Source organism: Zosterops lateralis (genome assembly GCF_965231275.1).
Source record: "Zosterops lateralis genome assembly, chromosome: 12".
NCBI classification, from domain to species: domain Eukaryota; kingdom Metazoa; phylum Chordata; class Aves; order Passeriformes; family Zosteropidae; genus Zosterops; species Zosterops lateralis.
In genome coordinates this window covers 2194926-2216013 of record NC_139772.1, presented here as the reverse complement: position 1 = coordinate 2216013, position 21088 = coordinate 2194926, and the positions used below count along the sequence as shown (strand labels likewise).

The following is a 21088-nucleotide window of genomic DNA, read 5'->3' as shown; positions in this document are numbered from 1 at the left end:
GTGGGGTGGGAGCAGCAGCTGGGCACAGGGCAGGGCATGGAAATCACCCAGCTGGACACGGTGTCCATGTCATGGACATGACACGTCCATGGCAGCAGGGATGGTGCAGGAGGGCTGAAAATGTGTCCCCGCATCCATGCAGTGACCAGGGGGTTCAGGGATGGAATTATCCCCCTCTGAAATCCCACCTACAGTGCTTTTCCAGCTCTGGAGCTTCTCAATGTGAGAAGGATGTGGAGCTGCTGGAGCAATTCCAGAGGAGGCCACGGAGCTGCTCCAAAAGCTGGAGACCCTCTGCTCTGGAGTCAGGCTGGGAGAGCTGGGGGATTCACTGGAGAAGGGAAGGATCCAGGGAAACCTCAGAGCCCTTTCCAGGGTCTAAAGGGGCTCCAGGAGAACTGGAAAAGGACTGGAGACAAGGATGGAGGGACAGGACACAGGGAATGGCTCCCACTGCCAGAGGGCAGGAATGGATGGGATATTGGGAAGGAATTCCTCCTCACCCTGTGAGGGTGGGGAAGTCCTGGCACAGGGTGTTTGGAGAAGCTGTGGCTGCTCCTGGATTCCTGGAAGCATCCAAGGCCAGGCTGGATGGGATTTGGAGCACTCTGGAATAGTGGAAGGTGTCTCTGCCCATGGCAGGGAGTGGGAAAAACATGAACTTTAAGGTCCCTTCCCACCCAAACCATTGTGGGATCCTGTGCTCAGGAGGCCCCACAGAGTCAGGTAGGACATTTGGGGCCACATTTTTCCCAGTGAATCCCCAGGATGGCCAGCGAGGACATCCCCACTGTCACAGCCTCTGTCCCAACCTCTGAGGCTGGATGAGCACCCTCCAACCCTCTCTTTTCTCCCAGACTTCTTCCCTTTGGGATGAGCATTCCTGAGATGATTCTGTGTGTGAATCCTCCTGGGATCTGTGATATCGAGCAGCTGGGAGAGGATATCTGTTAAAACTCCCTCCTCCAGTCAGAATTCAAGAGCCCGGCCTAATTATTGCCATTGGACATCTTTAATTAATATGCTGCAGAGGCCAGAGATAAGAGGGGGGTTGAGCACACCAGGAAGGATCCTCTGCGAGATAAATCAGCAATTTGTAAAACCTAATTACTTTGGCTTGGAAAAGTGGAGGGGGCACTTTGGACCATTTTCCCCTCCTTGCTGGGATTCTGCTGAGTGGGGAAGGAGGGCTGGGAGATTGGGAATGCTGGACAGTCACTGGGCCAGGATCTCAAGGATGGGACAAAGCTCCTTTTCCTTGGAACCTGCTGCTCCTATTTTCCAGACAAACCTGGGAATCTGCATCCCTGTTACTGATTATTTTATCTGAACTGGAAATATTGACCCAGCATGGTGAGTGTGCCTGGGTTTTTAGCTCAGTCTAAGGGATGGAGAAGGAATTTTTTCCAAACTTTTGTCTCTTTCTGAGGTCAGGTTGTGATAACCTGGTGCCCTCAAAGTGCTTCACAACATCCCAAATTCCTGCTTGGATGTCTCCATAGGAGGAGCTGGAAGAGGGCAGGTCTGTGCAAACCTCCCATGGGCTTTATCCGTGTGTTTTTCAAAGGATTCATCCTGCAGGACACGGAACAGGCCGTGTGGGGTTGGGAAAAGCCTTAAAGCTTCTCCTTAATGGTGTTCCTGGAGTGGGGCCAGAGGGCTCGGTGACTACAAAATGCCAAATCTTGGGTATGGACAGAGGGGGGAAAGCAAACACAGTCATTCCAACCCAAAAAATCCTTATTTTTATCTCCTTCCAACATCATGGACCAGGTTTATACCCAAGTGCAGGATCCTACCTTAGGCCAGAGGAAGCCCCTGACCACCCTCCTCCCTTTGGCTCCCTCCTGTGTTGTTCAAACTCCAGCTGGTCCTGAGGGAGCTCCTTGGGATGTTTGTTTGTTATAAAGCCAGATTTCCCTGGGCATCACCGTGGGACTTCACCATCTCTACATAAGCAGGAAAGGACTCCAGGAAGTTCCTCAGTTTGGGACAGAAAGCCATGACTTGGTTGTCCCTTCTCAGCCATGGAGAAGACTTTGTCAGTGAGAGGGAGCAGTGCCTGGATCCCAGAGGGATGAGCTGAAGATCCTTCTTCCCCTCCCCAGCAAAATCCCCAAAATCTCTTTGGCAAAGGAACTGAAATGCACGGAAAGATGTCGCTCTTCCTGCAAATGCCTCCCTTCCTCATGGAGAGCTTTGCAAAAAAGATCTTCATTAGGGTTCCCAAAGCCAGCTGAACTGCTGGAATGCTGCTGCCTCATCCCTGTTCCCTGCAGGGGATGTGGAGGTGCAGGGTCCTGCTCATTCCCCACTTTGCTGCAAAGTGCAAACCCAGACCAGCCCTGATTTGGGGGATTTTGGCCTTATGGGGCCACCAGGAGCTGCCCTGCAGACTCTCAGCTCCTTTCCCAGGATGGATTTGAGCCAAATGCTGAGGAAGAGCTGCTCCCTGTCACTGCTGGACAATCAGGGATGATGCTGCCCAGAGCAGAGATTTCCCTCTCTCTGCTCTCAGCCCCTCAGCCAAGGATGGGGCTCTGCAGCTCCTCAAGGCAATGGCAATTCCTGCAGGAGCTCTGGAAATAAAGCCAGCCCTGCTCCAGGGGGAGTGAGCCAAAAAAACCCAAATTCAGGATTAGGAACACCAGTGAATGCATCCAACAGCACTGCCTCTTTTCTTCTCTCTGTGCTTCCATCAATCCCTGTCTTCCCCATGAGCCCATTTCCTTTCTTACACTTCCATAGGAATTCCTGAAATAGGAATATTCTCTCCAATCCATCTTTTGGGATGACTCCAGTTGTTTTCTCCTATCCTTAGGCTGTGCCCTCTCCTCAGCTCTGCTTGGCCTGGACGTGGCCACTTCCTCACCCTTGGTGGCATCACCTTTATCTTGACTTTCCATGTCCAAGACTTTCTTCTCTCTCCTTGTCCTCTTTTGCCCCGTGCAAAAGGGCCACTCAGAAGTGGGAGGGGGATCTGTGGCATCTTGGAGGCATCCATAGAGTGTCCTGCATGGCTGGGGGAAGAGCTTGGGACATTTTCCTCCCCAGGGATTCTCCTCCATCACGGTGACTTTGGCTCTTCTCTGGTTTGGGCAATACCATGGATTTGTGGCCAGGATTGCTCCCTGCTTCCCATCCCAAGGGAAGCACATTCCCCTCATGCATCCCGACCCTGTGAGGTGCTCAGAACCAAAATCCTCCACTCAGCACCTCAGCAGATCATTCTGTCCCACCAGGAGTGCTCATTCCACCCTTCCCAGCCCATTCCTGCTGCAGCTGCAGCCTCTCCACGCCTGGCACGTGAAGGGGACTGTGGTGAAATCCTCGGAAATCCTGTTTCCTCTGCAGGGAGAAGGAGTCTCCGGGCTCCTTGTGAGATCAAGCTTTGTGCACATATCTGCAAATGTTTGGGGCAGAGGTTAAGCCGAGCCGGGCTCGGGGAGGAGGTGGCAGCGTTTAGCAATGCAGATCAGATGGCTCCAGAGCCTCCTGCCATCCATGGCCAAATCCCGGGATATCCAGGGCTTTAAAGCATAATGAAGTCAGGAGAAGGAAGGAAGGAGCTCTGCTGGCTGAGGGAGGACTGAGCTCCCTGACAGGAAGCTCTTTGATCTGCTGGTGGCTGCGATGTCTTGGTGGCCACCGAGGCAATCCCTGGGGATAATCCTTGCTCCTGCCTCCTGCAGGGAAGCAACGACACCCATGAAAACAGAGCTGGGGGTTCAGAGTTGCTCCCTGGGAGGGGACAGGCAGGATGGAGCAGAGTGGCTGGAAAATCCACTTTGCCGAGGAGATGCTGAGGAGATGCCTCCTGTGCCATCCCAGGAGCAGGATGGAAGGCCAGGCAGGGTTGGTGGCATCTTGGACACCTCAGCCTGGCTGGGGACAGGCCCTGACCTGCTGTGACCCTTTTGCTCCAGGCAGCCAGGCTCCAGCCCGTGGTGCTTTGTGCTGCTCCCCGCCAGTCCCTTGGGTTTTCAGCCTCATCCCTCACACTGCTCCAGATTAACCCAGGGAGCTTTTTCAGCTCCATGTTTTCCAGGAGATGAGGAGGCCGAGGGACCTTTGTGGGGTTAGGGCTCGAATTGAGGGATTCAGCCAAGGGAAAGGGAGATGGGGACTTGGGCAGAGTTGGGATCTGGTGGATCCTGCAGGACCTGTTCTCCCTGTGCCCTTGACCCCACTGGCATCTTTCCCTGAGACCCATTGGATCCATCTCTAGGGAAGGAGGAGCACGGTGTGAGGACATCCCAAGCCACCCTGAGGGCTCCATAGCGGGGGAATTTGGGGTGCTGGGTGAGGGGAATCTCTCCCCCATCTCTCCCCTGAGATTCCTGCTGAGACACTCTGGGATGGAGCCAGAAAGGGAAGAGAGGTGCTGCCAGGTCCCCAGGGAATGCAGGGACACCTTGGCAGGCTGTTCCCTGTCACAGCCACCATCCCAGGCATGGGGAGAGCCATGGGTGCACAGCACTGGCTGTTCCCCATTTTTGGGGACACCACAGACAGGCTGGCTGCTCAAACCCCCTCGGAGGACATGTCTGCTGTGTCCCCTGAGCTGCACCCCGCAGGTTGTCCCCCATCCTTCTCCCTGTCACCACCTCCTCGCCCTGCCCTGCCAGTGCCTGCCCTAATCCTGGTGCTAATCCTATAAACCCTCAGTAAATCCTGCCTGCCCCTGCCTCTCCACGTCCCTTCTCCAGGGCAGGCTCTGTGGGGTGCCCAGCTTGGGCCTGTTGGGTTTTTTGGGGTGCACAAAGCTGCCACCCCAATAATGTAATGCCATTATTGGCGAAGGATGCCCAAATCCTGGGGGATTTGTGCAAAGCACTGGCAGCTAAAAGACAGCTGAAACACCCCAAAATACACCCCAAAATGTGGCCAGGTGCCGGTTTCACACTCTCAGGAAGCAGTTCCTGTGCTCAGCATGAGCTGATCCAGCCCAGATCCTTTTTCCAGAGCCATTGCTGAGCCCCAGGACCGGGCAGGGGAATTCCTCAGGGAGTCCTGGGGTAGGACTGGCCCGATTCATGCAGGGTTCACTATTTCAGCAGCTCTATTTTAAGACTCCCTGGGCGTGTGAGAGCAGGGCTAGCACAAAGGGAGGTCCCACTGCTGCCAGGTGCTGCCTGTGCCCATCCCAGGGCTGGGACTGCTCACAGCATCCCAGCAGCTCCAGGGCCTGGTGAGGAGCCATCCTCAGGCTCCTGGATCTGCCCCAGGAAGGCTTAGGAGAGCAGTGGATCACTATATCTCGAGCTGGTCCGGAGGAGATTAAACCAACCTAAGAATAAAAACAAGCCCTGCAGTTCAACCTGGCTGGGATAAGGCCTGGAATTGTGCCAAGCTCCAAGCTCCAGGAGGGGATGGGATGGGATTAGGGAGCAGATTACTACCCACCCCGCATTTCGGTGCACAGGGAGGGTGCTGAGGTCCAGCTGTGCCCCCCGGGCTGGGTGGGTTCCTTGTCCCCCCCATGCCCAGCCCTGTGTGTGCTTCGTGCCACCAACAATTGGTTAAGAAACTCCAGGAAGTGCCCATGGAAATGTAGGAGCTCCAACGGGGGCACAGTTCCAAGGGGAATATCCAAATGGATCTCTCCTGGTGAGGCCTTTATTTCCATGGAGCTGCTTCCTTCCCCAGCACACCGGATGAAGGCACTGTGTGTATAAATAAATGTGTTGTTATCCATTATCCATCCACTGTGAGATGCCATCACTGCCAGGACTGGAGTGTGCTCCTGGATAACAATTCCCCCATTCCACACCCCTGCTCCCTTCCCTTTCCCATCAGGGATTGATCCAAGGGGCAGTTCCTTGGTGCCTTGGCTGGTTTCTAACACTCCCATGCAAGCCTGCAATCCAACTGATTTTTCCCTCTACAACCTGACATTGCAATCCTCATCCTGGAGATGGGACTGGGATTCCAGAGCTCTGAAAAGCTGTGGAATCAATCAACCAATCAACCAATGTTTAGGGATCAGTAGTGTTGTAGAATTCTTTTGTTAGAGGATGGTTTAAGGGAAATACGGGGTTCAATCGAATGTTGTGCTTATGCTTTTTTTGCTTGCTTGCTTTTAGTAACTTGCTTGCTTTTAGTAGTGCAAATTTGCCGATTAGACGACCCAAAATAAATGTCTGGGTGGCATTAGCCAATGCATCAGGTTTAGATACCATTTTTTTGTCCAGTACAACCCCAGAAAAGCCCTCTTCCACCTGTCTAGGTGGTGTGTCAGTGGGTGCTTGGCCCATTCCAGAAGGAATTCAAGGAATTGAGCCATTCAAGGGACACTCGCAGGGTCCTCCTCATGGGATCGTCGATGGGGCTGGTGGGTTCCTCAAATTCCCAAGGCATCTTTTGAACTCAAATAATTAGACATCCTTAATCCTTAATTCTTCTAATCAGACATCTGTTACTTGGATTTTTTTCAGTTTTTTGCTGTTTGCATTTTTGTAGCAGAGTTTCTTACAGACTGTTATATGAACAAAAGTGATGTTTTAGAAACTGGTGTTTTTTGTTTATTATTCTCTGGAGGAGAGACAATCGATGGATTTTTAGTTTGACTAGTGGGGTCGGAGAGGTGGCAACATCATTCTCTAATCTGTGGTCTGGAATTGTCTAGAATTTATATAAATTGAGGTGGAGAAATAAACTTTTTTTGTTGTTGTTGCCTTGGCGACTGACCGCGTGTGCGTTTTTTATTTGGTGTCCTCTACCAACAGACATCCTTAATTCTATGAGCATTACCTTTTGACCAAACCTCCCAGAAGAGTTTGATGCCATCACCCACCTTCCATTTCCTCTTTGTCTCCTCTCCTCAGGCACATACCAGGGCCAGTGGGTCGGAGGGATGCGCCAGGGTTACGGCGTCCGGCAGAGCGTTCCCTACGGCATGGCTGCGGTCATCAGGTCACCCCTGAGGACGTCCATCAACTCCCTGCGCAGCGAGCACACCAACGGCACGGCGCTGCACCCCGACGCCTCGCCCGCCGTGGCCGGCAGCCCGGCCGTGTCCCGCGGCGGCTTCGTCCTCATGGCCCACAGCGACGCCGAGATCCTCAAGAGCAAGAAGAAAGGGATCTTCCGGCGCTCGCTGCTGAGCGGGCTCAAGCTCCGCAAGTCCGAGTCCAAGAGCTCCTTGGCCAGCCAGCGGAGCAAGCAGAGCTCGTTCCGGAGCGAGGCCGGCATGAGCACGGTCAGCTCCACGGCCAGCGACATCAACTCCACCATCAGCCTGGGCGAGGGCGAGGCCGAGCTCTCGGTCATCGAGGACGACATCGACGCCACCACCACCGAGATCTACGTGGGCGAGTGGAAGAACGACAAGCGCTCGGGCTCGGGCGTGAGCCAGCGCTCGGACGGGCTCAAGTACGAGGGCGAGTGGGCCAACAACAAGCGCCACGGCTACGGCTGCATGACCTTCCCTGATGGCACCAAGGAGGAGGGCAAGTACAAGCAGAACATCCTGGTCAGCGGCAAGAGGAAGAACCTCATCCCGCTGCGCGCCAGCAAGATCCGGGAGAAGGTGGATCGGGCGGTGGAGGCGGCTGAGAGGGCGGCCACCATCGCCAAGCAGAAGGCGGAGATCGCGGCGTCCAGGTAAAAGGGAGGGTTCCTGCCCATCCCGGTGTGTCTGGGCTGGGGTGCAGTCCTGGGGGTTTGGGATAAGTGGGAGAAGGGGTTTTGTTGTGGTAGAGGAGCTGCTGGAGGAAAGGAAATCGCGGTGGGGATCTGAAGGTTGGTGCAATGTGGAGCTCACGGCAGCTTTGGGCTTGCCCAAGCCTTGGGGTGATGCTAAGAAGAAGGTGAATCCAAGCCCAGTTGTCCCTAATCCTAAATATCTGACCCTAATCCCGCCTTGTGCTGCCCAAGGGGCTCCTGCTGATGATGGAGAGGGAGGAGGAGGAGGGGTGGGGGTTAAGGGCCCCAAAATGGTTTTGTGTGTCCCTTCCTGGGGTCAGGACAGCAGGGACAAACAAAGCCAGCACGGGGCAGAGCTGAACCGGCTGCAGGGATGGGGCTGAGCTAATGCTCATGTGGGGCAGGGGGTCCCACCAGCCCCTCTCTGGGCAGCTTGGAGTCCAGGCAGGATTCCTGTGCCTGTGGCCCTTTGGAGAAGTGCTGCTGTTCCCTGCTGGCAGCTAGCTGGGATTTGCAGGAGTGACCTCAGCCCAGGAGTGGTGGGAGAAGAGTTTTTGTTGTGATAGAGGCACTGCTGGAGGGAAGGAACTCATGGTGGGGATCTGCAGGCTGGTGCTACACGGAACAGCTTTGGGCTTTCCCAGGCCTTGGGGTGATGTTCAGAACAAGGTGGATCCAAGCCCAGTTGTCCCTCTGGTAATTCCCAGTGGGCTGGGGATGCACAACCTCCCCCAGTGAGGCAGGGAGGCCACACAGGGTGTCCTGAGGTGACACAGGGTCACCAGAGCAGGGCAGCCTGGCAGGAGTTGGTGGCACCTTGGTGGCTGTCACAGGCTGAGAGATGTCACTTAGCGGGTACTGGGTTATTTATCCCATTTTTCCCTCTCCTCTTGGATAAACAGCTCCTGAGATGCTGTTTGCCCATATCCTCTGCCTGACTCCAAGAGGAACAATCCCAGGGCTGGCCTGTGCTGTATAAATTCCCAGCTATTTCCATTCCCAAAAGGGAATGGGTTCCCAGGGTTTGCCCTGGATGAGGCTCTGTTGGAAAACAGATCTGGGTGCCCAGTAATGCCCCTTCTCCCTGTGCAGCCCTCATGGAACTGCCCAGAGATCCAGAGCTGGGATATGATCCGGCTGAAAACCAACAGGAGGGAAAGGGGAAATGAACCATTTAAACTTCTCTATTTAATTTAAATTGAAATAAAGTCCCAGCTCAAAGCAGGGCCAGCTCAAGCACCTTGTAACAGGCTCCAAAAGGCACCTGGAGCTCTGTGCCTTGCAGGAAGCTCCAGGACCAGGAAAAGCTCCTCTGGAGAATTCAGGGGTCTTTGTATCACATTTTGGGGTGGTTTATTAGAGCATGTCATTCCTTTCTGTTTTCTGAGCAGGAGCTATATTTAGCAGGCAGGCTGGGAAAAAAGGGCTGGGGTTAGGGGAAAATCCCAGGTACCTCCTGAGCCTCCTGTGCCGGATTAATTGTCGGGTCTGGGATATTTGTATGCAGAGTCACACTTGAAATCTTTATCAGCACGTCTGCCAAGGGCTTATCTGCAATATGAATGAGCCTCCCGGGCCTGCTTTGGGAGCACATTTGGGCTTGATGATGTTTTCGAGCTGCTGGCCGGGAAAAAAAAATAATAAAAAAAAAATTCCCACTAGAAATGCCAGGTAAGAAGCAGGATGCAGAGGAGTGGGAAGGCCAGATCTTTCTCTGTGATCTGGAGATGAATGGGAATGCCTGGAAAGGCTGGAATCCTGGGAATGTGGGGTTCTTAGTGTGCTGTGGGATGGATCCTGGGGATGTGGAGCTCCATTCTGCCATGGGATGCTGGGTCTGAGGACCTGAGCATCCTCTGTCCCCAGTGGTGATGATCCTGGGATCTCACCTGAGAGTGGGATTGGGAGAGATGCTTAATAAGCTCTTGACATGTAAAGTTCCACCTGTAATTATGGGAGAAAAGGGGAAAAAATCAAGTCAGGAATGCCAGGTGTGAGTACCTCCCTGCCCTGCCCTGACTGGGAGATCCAGGAGCTGGAGATGGATGGGATTAGGTGGGTCCAGGGGAGGATTCCTCCCCAATATCCCACGTAAATCTCTGCTCTTTTGCCTTAAACCGCTTTGTCTGAAACCTCCAATCCCTCAGCTCGAGCTCTCCCCCCTCGCCAGGGTTTTGGCAGAGTCCCTGAGCCTGCAGAACCAGAGCACAGCCAGGTTTTACATACTGAGATCCAGCTAGAAAAGCTCTCTTATTAATCTTAGTCCGATTAATTTTAAAGCTTCCTAATGAAGGAGCCCTCCCCTCTCAGTGCCCACACTGAGCTGCCTCATCCAAATGCCACAAAACACAACTGGGGGAGAATTCCTGGTGCTCATTCCCGAGGTTTTGGGGCTCAGAGGTGGAATATCCCCCCTCTAATGCCAACATAAATTCTGATTTTCCACCACCTGGGATAGCTGTGCATGTATCTCTGTGTATTCTTTTCTTTCTGATCATATCGAGTTCACTCTGCAGCCTTTCCTTTGGTGGGGGAAAAAAAAAATAAATAATAAAATAAAATATGTGCCCACCCACGGCTTTCATTAAATTTGTAAGAATTCAGTATTTTTGAAAAACTCTGCCGCTCTGTCAGATTTGGTTGGAATTGGCCAACACGTTCAAAAGTTATTAGTGTGGGAGTGATGGCATATAGATATATAAACAGCACAATCACAGGAGTGAGCCCCGTTTCCTGAGGAAAGTAGGCTAAAAAACACACTGTGCTGGAGACAAGCAAATTGCTTTTCCTAAAGTTCTTGGAGTCTGAGTAGAGCACAGTGATATCTGTACATTTAAGGGATTTCTTTTAGGGTCAAGAGGAGGATTTCCTAATTTCTCTTTGCTGTAATTGAAATGGGAGGAGGCACAATTTCCCTCTGGAATTGTTCAGGTGAAGTGAAGGGGGCAGAAGGGATGTGAATGAGGGATGAGGAGCTCCTGTTGGGAGCAGCTGGAAGTGCTCAAGGCCAGGAGAAAGTCTGGAGCACCCTGGGATAGTGGAAGAGGCAGGGATGGAACTGGGTGAACTTTCAGGTCTCTCCCAACCCAAATCTTTCCACGATTCCATGACCACAGGGAGACGAGGAGGGAGCTCTTTGCCAGCCTGGTTAAAAGGAATGTTCAGAGTGTTCTGAGAGTGCTCTGGGAGATCTCCGTCCCCTCTCAGATCAGCCCAGAGCCAGCTCTCCTTCTCCTGCCACCCTGGACACCCCAAGTCCTACCTCATTAGTGCTAATTGATACCTCGGGCAAATTAGCGTGTCATCACCCACTAAAATAAAATATCCAGGCAACAAAGGTGGGGCAGAGAGCTCATCCCAGCCCTGGTTTTTGTCACAGCCACATCCTGGGGAGGATTGCATGCACAGGGGCAGATCAGGGCTGGCTCCAGCCCTCCAGGATGGATGATGGTGGTTCTAAAGCAAAGCAGGCAGACCCTGCATCTCTCTAGTTCAAGGGTTTGTAATCAGTGGCTGGGCTGGTTTTGAGAGGAGGGACCATCACTGGGGCCAGGAATGAGTCTCAGGGATGGGCAAACTCTCCTCCAGCACAAACTGCATGGGGGATCTGCTGTCCAGCACCTTCAATAAGAATTCCTGGGAGCAGCCAGACTCCCAGAGGGAATGCTGCTCCCAGGTCAGTCCTAAGTAATGCTCTTCCTGGCATAATTATAGCCCAGCCTTGCACCAACCAGGAGAAAAATATAATTAAAGCTCCACAGTCTCAGGGGGAGCTGGGCAGCAAATTAGCACGGTGTCATTTCATTTCGGGAAGGGAAAGTGGAGGAAAAGAGGGGAAAGGAAGGAAATAAAGACAAGCTGGCAGTGAGGAGGGGAGAATTTGGGTGCTGGAGTGAGGGTGAAACACCAGCCCTGGCTGATGTTGGGCAGGCAGGAAAACACCCCAGAGCTGAGCAGTGAAGTGCAGGAGGTTCTTAGAGCCAAACAGGTATTTTCTTGAGAAAAATGGAGGGAAAAAAAAGAAAAAAGAAAAAAGAAAAAAAAAAAAAAAAAAAAAAAAAAAAAAAAAAAAAGCCCAGAGAAAAGCAAAGCTGCTGCAGCCGTGCTCTGTGAGTGGTGATAATGTCCCCACCGGCTCTCCCCGGCCCCGGTGATGTCCCCACCGGCCCCGGTAATGTCCCCACCGGCTCTCCCCGGTAATGCTGCTGCTGCTGCTTAATGCTCTGCCATTGTCTGGGCTGCCTTTGATTTCGGGTTGTTGATGCTTTTTGAGTTCCTGGCGGGGCTGGCTGCTGACCCTAATCCCGCCTTGTGCTGCCCGAGGGGCTCCTGCTGCCCGTGGAGAGGGAGGAGGAGGAGGAAGAGTCCCAAAATGTTTTTTGTGTGTCCCTTCCTGGGGTCAGGACAGCAGGGACAAACAAAGCCAGCACGGGGCAGAGCTGAACCGGCTGCAGGGATGGGGCTGAGCTGATGCCCAGGTGGGGCAGGGGGTCCCACCAGCCCCTCTCTGGGCAGCTTGGAGTCCAGGCAGGATTCCTGTGCCTGTGGCCCTTTGGAGAAGTGCTGCTGTTCCCTGCTGAGGCCCTGGCAGCCAGCTGGGATTTGCAGGAGTGACCTCAGGCCAGGAGTGGTGGGAGAAGAGTTTTTGTTGTGGTCGGGGCACTGCTGGAGGAAAGGAACTCATGGTGGGGATCTGCAGGTTGGTGTAACATGGAGCTCAGAGCAGCCCTGGGCTTTCCCAAGCCTCGGAGTGATGTTCAGAACAAGGTGGATCCAAGCCCAGTTGTCCCTCTGGTAACTCTGATGTCCCTCTGTCCCTCTGGCCACTGATGGGGTCACTGAGAGAATCACCTGGAACCCAGCAGGTCTCGGGTGGGGTGAACGTGCTCCCTCCATCCCCACCCTCTATCCATCCTTTCCTTGAGGGATATGAAGAGTCAGGGAGGGAAACACAGAGGGAGTGGATGGATGGATGGATGGATGGATGGATGGAGGGATGGATGGATGATGGATGGAGGGATGGATGGAGGGATGGAGGGACGGAGGGATGGATGGATGGATGGATGGATGGATGGATGGATGGATGGAGGGATGGAGGATGATGGATGGATGGACGGAGGGATGGATGGATGGATGATGGATGGAGGGATGGATGGATGGAGGGATGGATGGATGGATGGATGGAGGATGATGGATGGATGGATGGATGGATGGAGGGATGGATGGAGGATGATGGATGGATGGATGGATGGATGGATGGAGGATGATGGATGGATGGATGGATGGATGGATGGATGGATGGAGGGATGGATGGAGGGATGGATGGATGGATGGATGGATGGATGATGGATGGATGGAGGGATGGATGGCTGAGAGCAGCTGGAGCAGGAGGTGATTCTCTTCACGGCACCTTTTCCTTGTTCCCCCCAGCCCTCTGCTCCCCAAACCTTCCCTGTTCAGTCCAAGAGGAGCCAAGCCTGGCCTGGCAGCCTCCCACAGTCCCTGCTGCTGCTGGAACTGAGCATTCCCTCCTTCCCTGCCACTTCCCTGTCCCCTCCCTCCCTGCTCCTGCCCGTGCTGACAGGGGTCAGGGGATAAGATTAGGATCAGCTGTTATTCCTTCTGCTGGTGTGTCCCTGTCAGCTGGGATGACAAGAATACATCAGCAGGCACATCTCCACCTCCAGTCCAGGCCATCCCAGAGTGTTCCATCCCTCCCTGCCCACGGCTGCAGCGGGGTGTGATGTGAGCTCTGTGACTGTTCACGTTCTCCTGCCGTGCCCATTTGATCACTTCCTGCTCAGACAGGATTTGCAGCCTTTAAGCCCTTTTGTGGCCGTGTCAAAAGTCAGGAGCAGCCTCTGGTGTGTCCCCACCACGGGCAGGGACAGGCTGCACGATGAAATGCCTTTTGTAGGGATGAAGCTTTGCCAGGTAATCCAGCTGGGAAAACCTCAGCAGGGTCGTTTGGAGCTTCTGGCAGAGCAGCTCAGTGGGGATTTGGGTTTTCATTGCCCTCTCATCCCTCACCCAACCACCACTGATCCCAGTTTGGCCATTCCAACTCCTTTCCCTCTCCAGTGAGCTAAATATGAGCCAAAACATCCCATATCCATGGTCTGGGTGTGTGACAAATATTCCCAAAAACATTCCCAACTTTGCTGGGCTGTGCTGAAACGGGACAGGAGGAGCAGAGATTCCCAACCCCTTGGATTCTCCCTGGTCCCACCTGGCTCTGTCCTGCTCCTCATCCTCACCAGGAAAGATCTTCTAAATCCTCGTGCTTTGTGTTGTGACAGCAAATGGGAGGAGGGATGGTTTTGCCAGGTAATGGAGCAGGGAAGGGGATTTGGGATGCAGAGAGGGGATTTGGGGTGCAGAGAGGGGATTTGGGATGCAGGAGATGGGATTTGGGATGCAGGAGATGGGATTTGGGGTGCAGAGAGGGAAATTGGGATGCAGATAGGGGATTTGGGATGCAGGAGATGAGATTTAGGGTGCAGAGAGGGGATTTGGGATGCAGGAGATGGGATTTGGGATGCAGGAGATGGGATTTGGGGTGCAGAGAGGGAAATTGGGATGCAGATAGGGGATTTGGGATGCAGGAGATGGGACTTGGGGTGCAGGAGAGGGGATTTGGGATGCAGGAGAGGGAATTTGGGATGCAGAGAGGGTATTTAGGGTGCAGAGAGGGCATTTGGGATGCAGAGAGGGGATTTGGGATGCAGGAGGAAACACCCGGGGCAGGTCCGGGCTGGGGGAGCGGTGCCAGCAGCCCACAGGAACCTCCTGCCCGCCCAGCACAAAGTGATGAAGCCTCTTCTTGTTCCTTTTGGGTGGAGCAGCCCTTCATCGCACAGGGGGAAAAGCAAAATACAGCAAAAAACCCACCACAAACCCAGCCCCTGCTTTTTTCCTTTCTGCTGCTTTTCCTGCCCAACCAGCAGAAACTGCCGCGCTGCTTTTCCCAGGGATTTTGGGCAGGGAAGGAGAGATCCCACCCTCTCCATCCTCATCCTCACCCTCCCAGGGGTGCAGAGAAGCCTCTGGGATGCCCAGGGCCACAGGGGGATGTGGCAGCCCCTCCCTGCCTTGTTCCACCTCCCCAAACCCACCCCGAGGATGCTGCATCCCAAAGTTTGAGGGTGGGGAAGAACCAAAGGGAAGGGTTGGGGTCTCTCTGGTTCTTTCCCATCTTGTGAGGTCTCTGTGCTTTTTGCTTCTCCCAGTTCCCATTTTTGGGTTTCCTGGTTGCTCCCACCCTCTTCCCTTCAGTGACATCCCCAAAACCCCACCCTTGTCCCTCCCCAAACCCTTTTCTCCCCAGGGAGAGGCAAAATTAATGTCAGGAGCACAACCAAGAGGAAAACACAGATCTCAGATAAATTATGGAGTATTTTCCTTGCTGGTTTTCCTTCCCTCCCGAGTTTGGGATGCTGGGGGAGCACAGGGAATGGGCTGGGGTATTCCAGGCTCTTGCAGTTGGTTTGGAAAGCCCCAAATAAAGAATGAGGTTTCTGTCACCTCCTCCCCACAGAACAAATGACGAGCTGTCCTGACTTCCTAATCCAGGAAATTAAAGGATTTGCCCGTAGACCCTGCTAAGCAAATTTCCCCCCTGGAAATCCCAGGGGGATTTAACCCATGGATCTGACTGATTATCCCTTTAAAGTTGTGACTAAGAAAGTCCCAATTCTTCAGGGTGCTGAGCACCCTAAAATCCCACTGTGGTCATGTCTGGTGCCCAGCCCAGCACTTGGTGGGACCCACTTTTCAATTTTAGCCCATCTCCAACCTCCTTTTTCTATGGTGGGCAGCTTCCCTTTACTGCAGCAGCTCACTTCCACACCCCAAATCCTCCCAATCCCTTCCCATCCCTTCCCATCCCATCCCTTCTCATCCCTTCTCATCCCATCCCATCCCATCCCATCCCATCCCATCCCATCCCATCCCATCCCATCCCATCCCTTCTCTTCCCATCCCATCCCACCCTATCCCATCCCATCCATCCCACCCCATCCCTGAGATGAGAATTTGCTCAATTTTGGGTGTGTTTTTTGTGCTGTTTGCTCAGAAACCAGGGTGGGTTTTGCTGTTGGGTTAAAACAGAGGAAGTTCATGGATTTTCCCTCTGCAGCACCAGGGGAAAGGGAGAGACAACATTTCCCTGCCTCTTTCAGGCTTTTGTGCCTCCAACAGCAGGGGGAAAAAACATTGCCTGGAAAGTTCAGTTTCCAAAAGTCTGTTTTGCTTGAGGTGACCAAAACTTGAGAAGCTGCCAAAGAGTTTCGGCCAAAACCTGAAGGAGGTGAAGGGTCAGAAAAGGAAAAAAATACTTTTCCCTGTGGTTCTGGTGTGGTTTGTTCTTGAATTTGGGTTAACTCCTTCTTTTTAGGCACCCAAATTATAACTGAAATTAAACCAGCTCAGCTTTGCTTTTCTGTCAGCACCTCCCTCACCTGGAGTTTTTTTTGCCTGAACTCCCCAAATTATCTTCTTCTGAGCCCTTTTCCTTTGGCTGTAGGAAAAAAAATAAATTTGAAAAGCCTCTAATGATTCCCAAGGGACCAGGGTGTGCTGGTGGCTCCTCAGAGGGATTTGAGGCATTCCCTGGAGGAAGAGCAGAGGCTCCCTCAGCTCCCTTTGCCTGGATGAGCTTCTCCTCCTGTGCTGCATTTGGCACCTTTGGCTTTGAGATTTCCACCCCTTCTCCCCCCTGTGGGGGCATCAGCCCAGCCACAGGAGGATTGGGAGGTTTTGGGAGCATCCTGGTGATGGATGGGATGTTGGGGGTCCATTGGATCCTCCACCTTTTGTCCCTCAGCCTGGGGCAGGAGGAAGTGCCCAAACACCTGGACCCAGGTGTTTTCTGACAGCTCCATCCATCCATCCATCCATCCCTCCATCCATCCCTCCATCCATCCATCCCTCCATCCATCCCTCCATCCATCCATCCATCCATCCATCCCATCCATCCATCCATTCATCCATCCATCCATCCATCCCTCCATCCATCCCTCCATCCCTCCATCCATCCCTCCATCCATCCATCCATCCATCCATCCATCCATCCATCCATCCATCCATCCCTCCCTCCCTCCATCCATCCATTCTGCCACCTTGGTCCCTTTGCTTGCTTTTCCTTGGATTTTTGCAGCTTTTATTTGTCTTTAGTTTGGGTTTGTTTTTCCAAGGGTTGGTAGGAGTCTCTTCCCACCTGTTTTGCCTCCCTCCTGGAAGAGGCAGGTTTGGAATGTGCTGCTTCTGCCCAGGGTTAGAGGAATGTTTGCTGTGCCTTTGGGATGGGATGGAGGGTGGGGTACAGCCCTTCCCATTTCTGTTGTGTGCATTTCCCATGATGAACGTGACAATTATCCAGCAAAAATCATGGAAACCTGCCCTATATCCAAAGCACCACAGCTGGAGAGCAGGAACATCCCCCCTGCTCACTCCTTTCCCTTCCCTGAGTCAGCTCTTCCCAAATCCTGCTCCGAGTGGCTTCCCACAGGTTTTGCAGCCCTTTCCAGAAGGTAACAACGCTCAGAGCAGCTCTGCAGTTGTCTCCTGCCTTCCCCTGTTTAGAGGGAAAAGGGAAAAATCCATCCCTGGAGCATCAGTTTGCTCTTTCCTCCATGTCTGATTTGGGAAAGGGAATTTCTCAGAGCTTGGGCTGCCCTGGGAGCGACTCCCTGTCCCAGCCCTGCCCATTTTGAGGGCACAGTGACCACTCTGGAGAGAGGCCAAAGCTCAGGTGGGACAGTGGCCTCAAAGCCTCCCCTTCCCAAAGCAAATCTGGTGTTTTCACTCACCTGCCTCCTGCAGAGCTCCGTTCCAAGTGACAGATGGGCAGGGATGAGGCTCCCTCTCCAGATGTTGATTTTCTGGCCAGCTGTTAATAACACCCAGGGCAGCATCTCCCTGCAAAGCCCATCAGCTCTGTCCTTGCTGCGGGGCACAAAGTTAAAAGGAAGTCAAATTACTGGGAGGGGAGGGCAGGAATCTGCCTGGCCCTGCCTATTCCACGTGTTCCTTGGCCAGGGAGAAGCTGGGAGCCACCTGGTGCCAGATGTACCAGCTCCACCTTTAAAAGCCAACGGAGATGGATTTTCTTGGCATTTTTTTGTTTAGGAAAAACATGGATAAAATAAAGAAATCTTTTTTTGGGGTGGTGGGAATGAGATGAGCTGGAGATGATCCTGGTGTTTGATGTTCTCCTCTTTCTCCCCTGGGAATGACCCAGCTCAGGGATGTGGTTTGAGCTGTTCCTCCCAGAATTTTGGGGACATGGCCCATCCCTGCCCCATCCCTGTCCCCCAAATCACCAAAACTTTACAGTTTTCCATGTTGTGAATTCAGTTCTCCAGCAAAACTCCTTTTGGTCACTCCAAGGCAAAGCACAGGACACAAGGACACAGCCTGGGATATTTATTTCTCCCCCTTACTCGGATCAAAAAATGAAATTTCAGTATAAAATGGCAAAAGATTCCTTGGTGAATTCGCTCCCCTTTTGTAACTCCAAAAATATAAAGGTAGGGAAGGCTCTGGCACAGGTGCCTGGAGTAATGAGCTAAACAAGAACTGGCTCCAGGCAATTCCAAATTCTCCATGAATTTGGGAGACCTGGAGCCTTCCATGTCCCGGCTGTCCAGGAGCTCTCCCAGCTGCCTTGGGAGTGATTTTCCTCCCCTTAATGTGACATTTCCCACTGTAAAACTACAGAGAAACTCAGATTTGGCCTTTTGACCACAACATTTTCCGTGTTTCTGTGTCATTTGCTTTCTTGGGCAACAACAAACACATCAAGGATTTTGGTTATTTGGGTTTGTTTTTTTTTTTTTTTGGGGGGGGGGGGTTGGGGAGTTTTGAGGGTGTTTTTTTGGAAGTTGTCGGGGGGGGTTGTTGTTTGTTTGTTTGTTTGTTTGGGGTTTTGGGGGTTTTTGTTTGTTTGTTTTGTGGTTTTTTGTGGTTTTTTGGTTTGGTTTGATTTGGGTTTTTTTTTTCCGAGGATTAAAGTGTTTGACTATTTATTTTCCCTTAAATTCTCTTGAAATGCAACATTCAGATCCATTTTTTCAGAGCGTGCCATCACCATCCCATCCTTCTCCTGCCATCCCATCCTTTCCCAACCTTCCCTCCCACTGCTGGGATCATTCCTGCTCCTCCTCAGAGTCTGGACAGGGACGATCCATCCCAAAAATCTCCATCCATCCCAAAAATCTCCATCCATCCCAAAAATCTCCATCCACCCCAAAAATCTCCATCCACCCCAAAAATCTCCATCTATCCCAAGAATCTCCATCCACCCCAAAAATCTCCATCTATCCCAATAATCTCCATCTATCCCAAAAATCTCCATCCATCCCAAAAATCTCCATCCATCCACCCCAAAAATCTCCATCCATCCCAAAAATCTCCATCCATCCCAAAAATCTCCACCCACCCCAAAAATCTCCATCCATCCCAAAAATCTCCATCTATCCCAAAAATCTCCATCCACCCCAAAAATCTCCATCTATCCCAAGAATCTCCATCCACCCCAAAAATCTCCATCTATCCCAATAATCTCCATCTATCCCAAGAATCTCCATCCACCCCAAAAATCTCCATCCACCCCAAAAATCTCCATCCATCCTAAAAATCTCCATCCATCCCAAAAATCTCCACCCACCCCAAAAATCTCCATCCATCCCAAAAATCTCCATCCACCCCAAAAATCTCCATCCATCCCAAAAATCTCCATCTATCCCAAAAATCTCCATCCATCCCAAAAATCTTCATCTATCCCAAAAATCTCCATCTGGAGCTGGCGGCTCTGGCTGTGTCTTTGCTATGCACAGCACCTGCTCCTTGTCTGGCTGCAAAGAGCCCGAGCAGACCTTGGGGGCTGCATTACGTCATGTCAGAGGTCACATTAAGCATCTTTTTTTTTCACCTTAATTAAGAATTCCAGCGATGCGGGAGGGGGGAAAAAAACAAGAGGGAAAAGCAGACTAGAAGGGGAAAAATGCCTGCGCCGAGCAGGTAAAAATGGGAATTTATCCACAGCCAGCTAATTGGTGTGTCTAATATTCCACCCCCTGAGGACCAGCGCGGTGTTTGCTGCCTGCACAAATCACTCCTGGTGCAATAACAGCCAAGCTGGGAGAGCTGCGGGAAGAGCCAAGCTGGAATTAGGGAGCGGCTTTTATCGGGGCAATAAACGCCGGATAAAGGGGGGAAATAACAAACAGGTTGTTAATTGCTGCCATCTCCCCGTTCCCTTGGGGTTGTGTCTAGACAGAGCCTGGCTCCGGGCTCTGCTCATCCCCAGCCTCTGGAGAGGGCTGGATGAAGGGATGCTGTGCCCCTGGAATGGGAGAGGGAAGCTGGATGGGCACTGCAGCTGTGCCCTAAATCAGAGAGGCTCCCGCAGAAGTGGAAAACCAGACAGTCTGCAGTGGTTATTAATAATTCAGTCCCAATTTGTCCCATCTAGGAGAGCGCCAAGCCCAGCCAAGCCTCCCCTCCTGGCTGCCCAGGGCAGGGTAGAGCCTCCCGGGGGTTGTCACAGCCATCGATCCCCACTCTGGCTTTGGGATTTGGGATCTGGGATCATCTCTCCCACCACCGTATCCCAAAGAGATCCCATATCCTTGGGAGAGCAGTGCACCATCATCATCATCATCATCATCATCATTCATTGGGGAAGATGAATCAGGGAAACCTTATAAATATGATTGCTTAGCAAAAGATTCTGAAAATACGAAACCTATAATTGAAATAGAAATAAAAGTTGGCTTTGAGTTGTAGGATACCGAGCCTTAGTCACTCTATAACCTGAAGACAACAGCCTGGGCAGCTGGAGGAGAATCCCTTTGGATTGAACAATCCCCTTCTGCTGCCTGAGGGATCCAAAGGTCAATGGAGCAAAACAGAAAAGTCTAAAGAGGAGTTTTTAGAGTTTAAAATATAACACATGGTAATGTAGTAGTTCCTATAGGCTGTGTGGAGATTCTATAGGATTTTGTGTCTTGTGTTGGTTGGTCACTGTAAATTAGAATATTCATCACAAAAGGAGATAGAATGGATTGGAACAAGGACCTTGGTCTCTTTTCCCTGTTCTTCCCCCTGCACTCTGACCCTGCCCCTTGCTCTCTCTCTCCCCTCTCCTCAGCCCAAACCCTCTTGTTCTCTCTCCCTCTCTCTCTTTGGGGTTCCCTCCAGCCCAGGCTGGTGGCTGAAGGCAAAGCCCTTTTACCCACCACCCTTGAATAAAACCACATATTCCAGAATATCCCAGGTCAGCAGAGTTCCTTGTCCCTGTAAGTCACAGATGCTCCTACAGTCACCATCTCCCTCCCCAGGGCTGGGGGGTTGGTGATCACCAACCTGACTTTGTGCCCCTTGGTGGGTCCAGCCAGGGCTGGATCCTCCTGCCTCCTGTGCCAGAGGGTTGGGAAAA

General features: G+C 52.4%; 1 protein-coding gene across 1 annotated transcript in view; it reads left to right on the top strand.

Annotated features, from left to right (window-relative positions):
- The window catches only part of JPH3 (junctophilin 3), a 56550-nt gene that overhangs the window by 9266 nt on the left and 26196 nt on the right, over positions 1 to 21088 (top strand). Inside the window, exon 2 of the mRNA XM_083870451.1 lies at positions 6828 to 7605. Within this exon, the coding sequence (XP_083726577.1) occupies positions 6828 to 7605 (778 nt within the window). The remainder of the gene's footprint in view (positions 1 to 6827; positions 7606 to 21088) is intronic.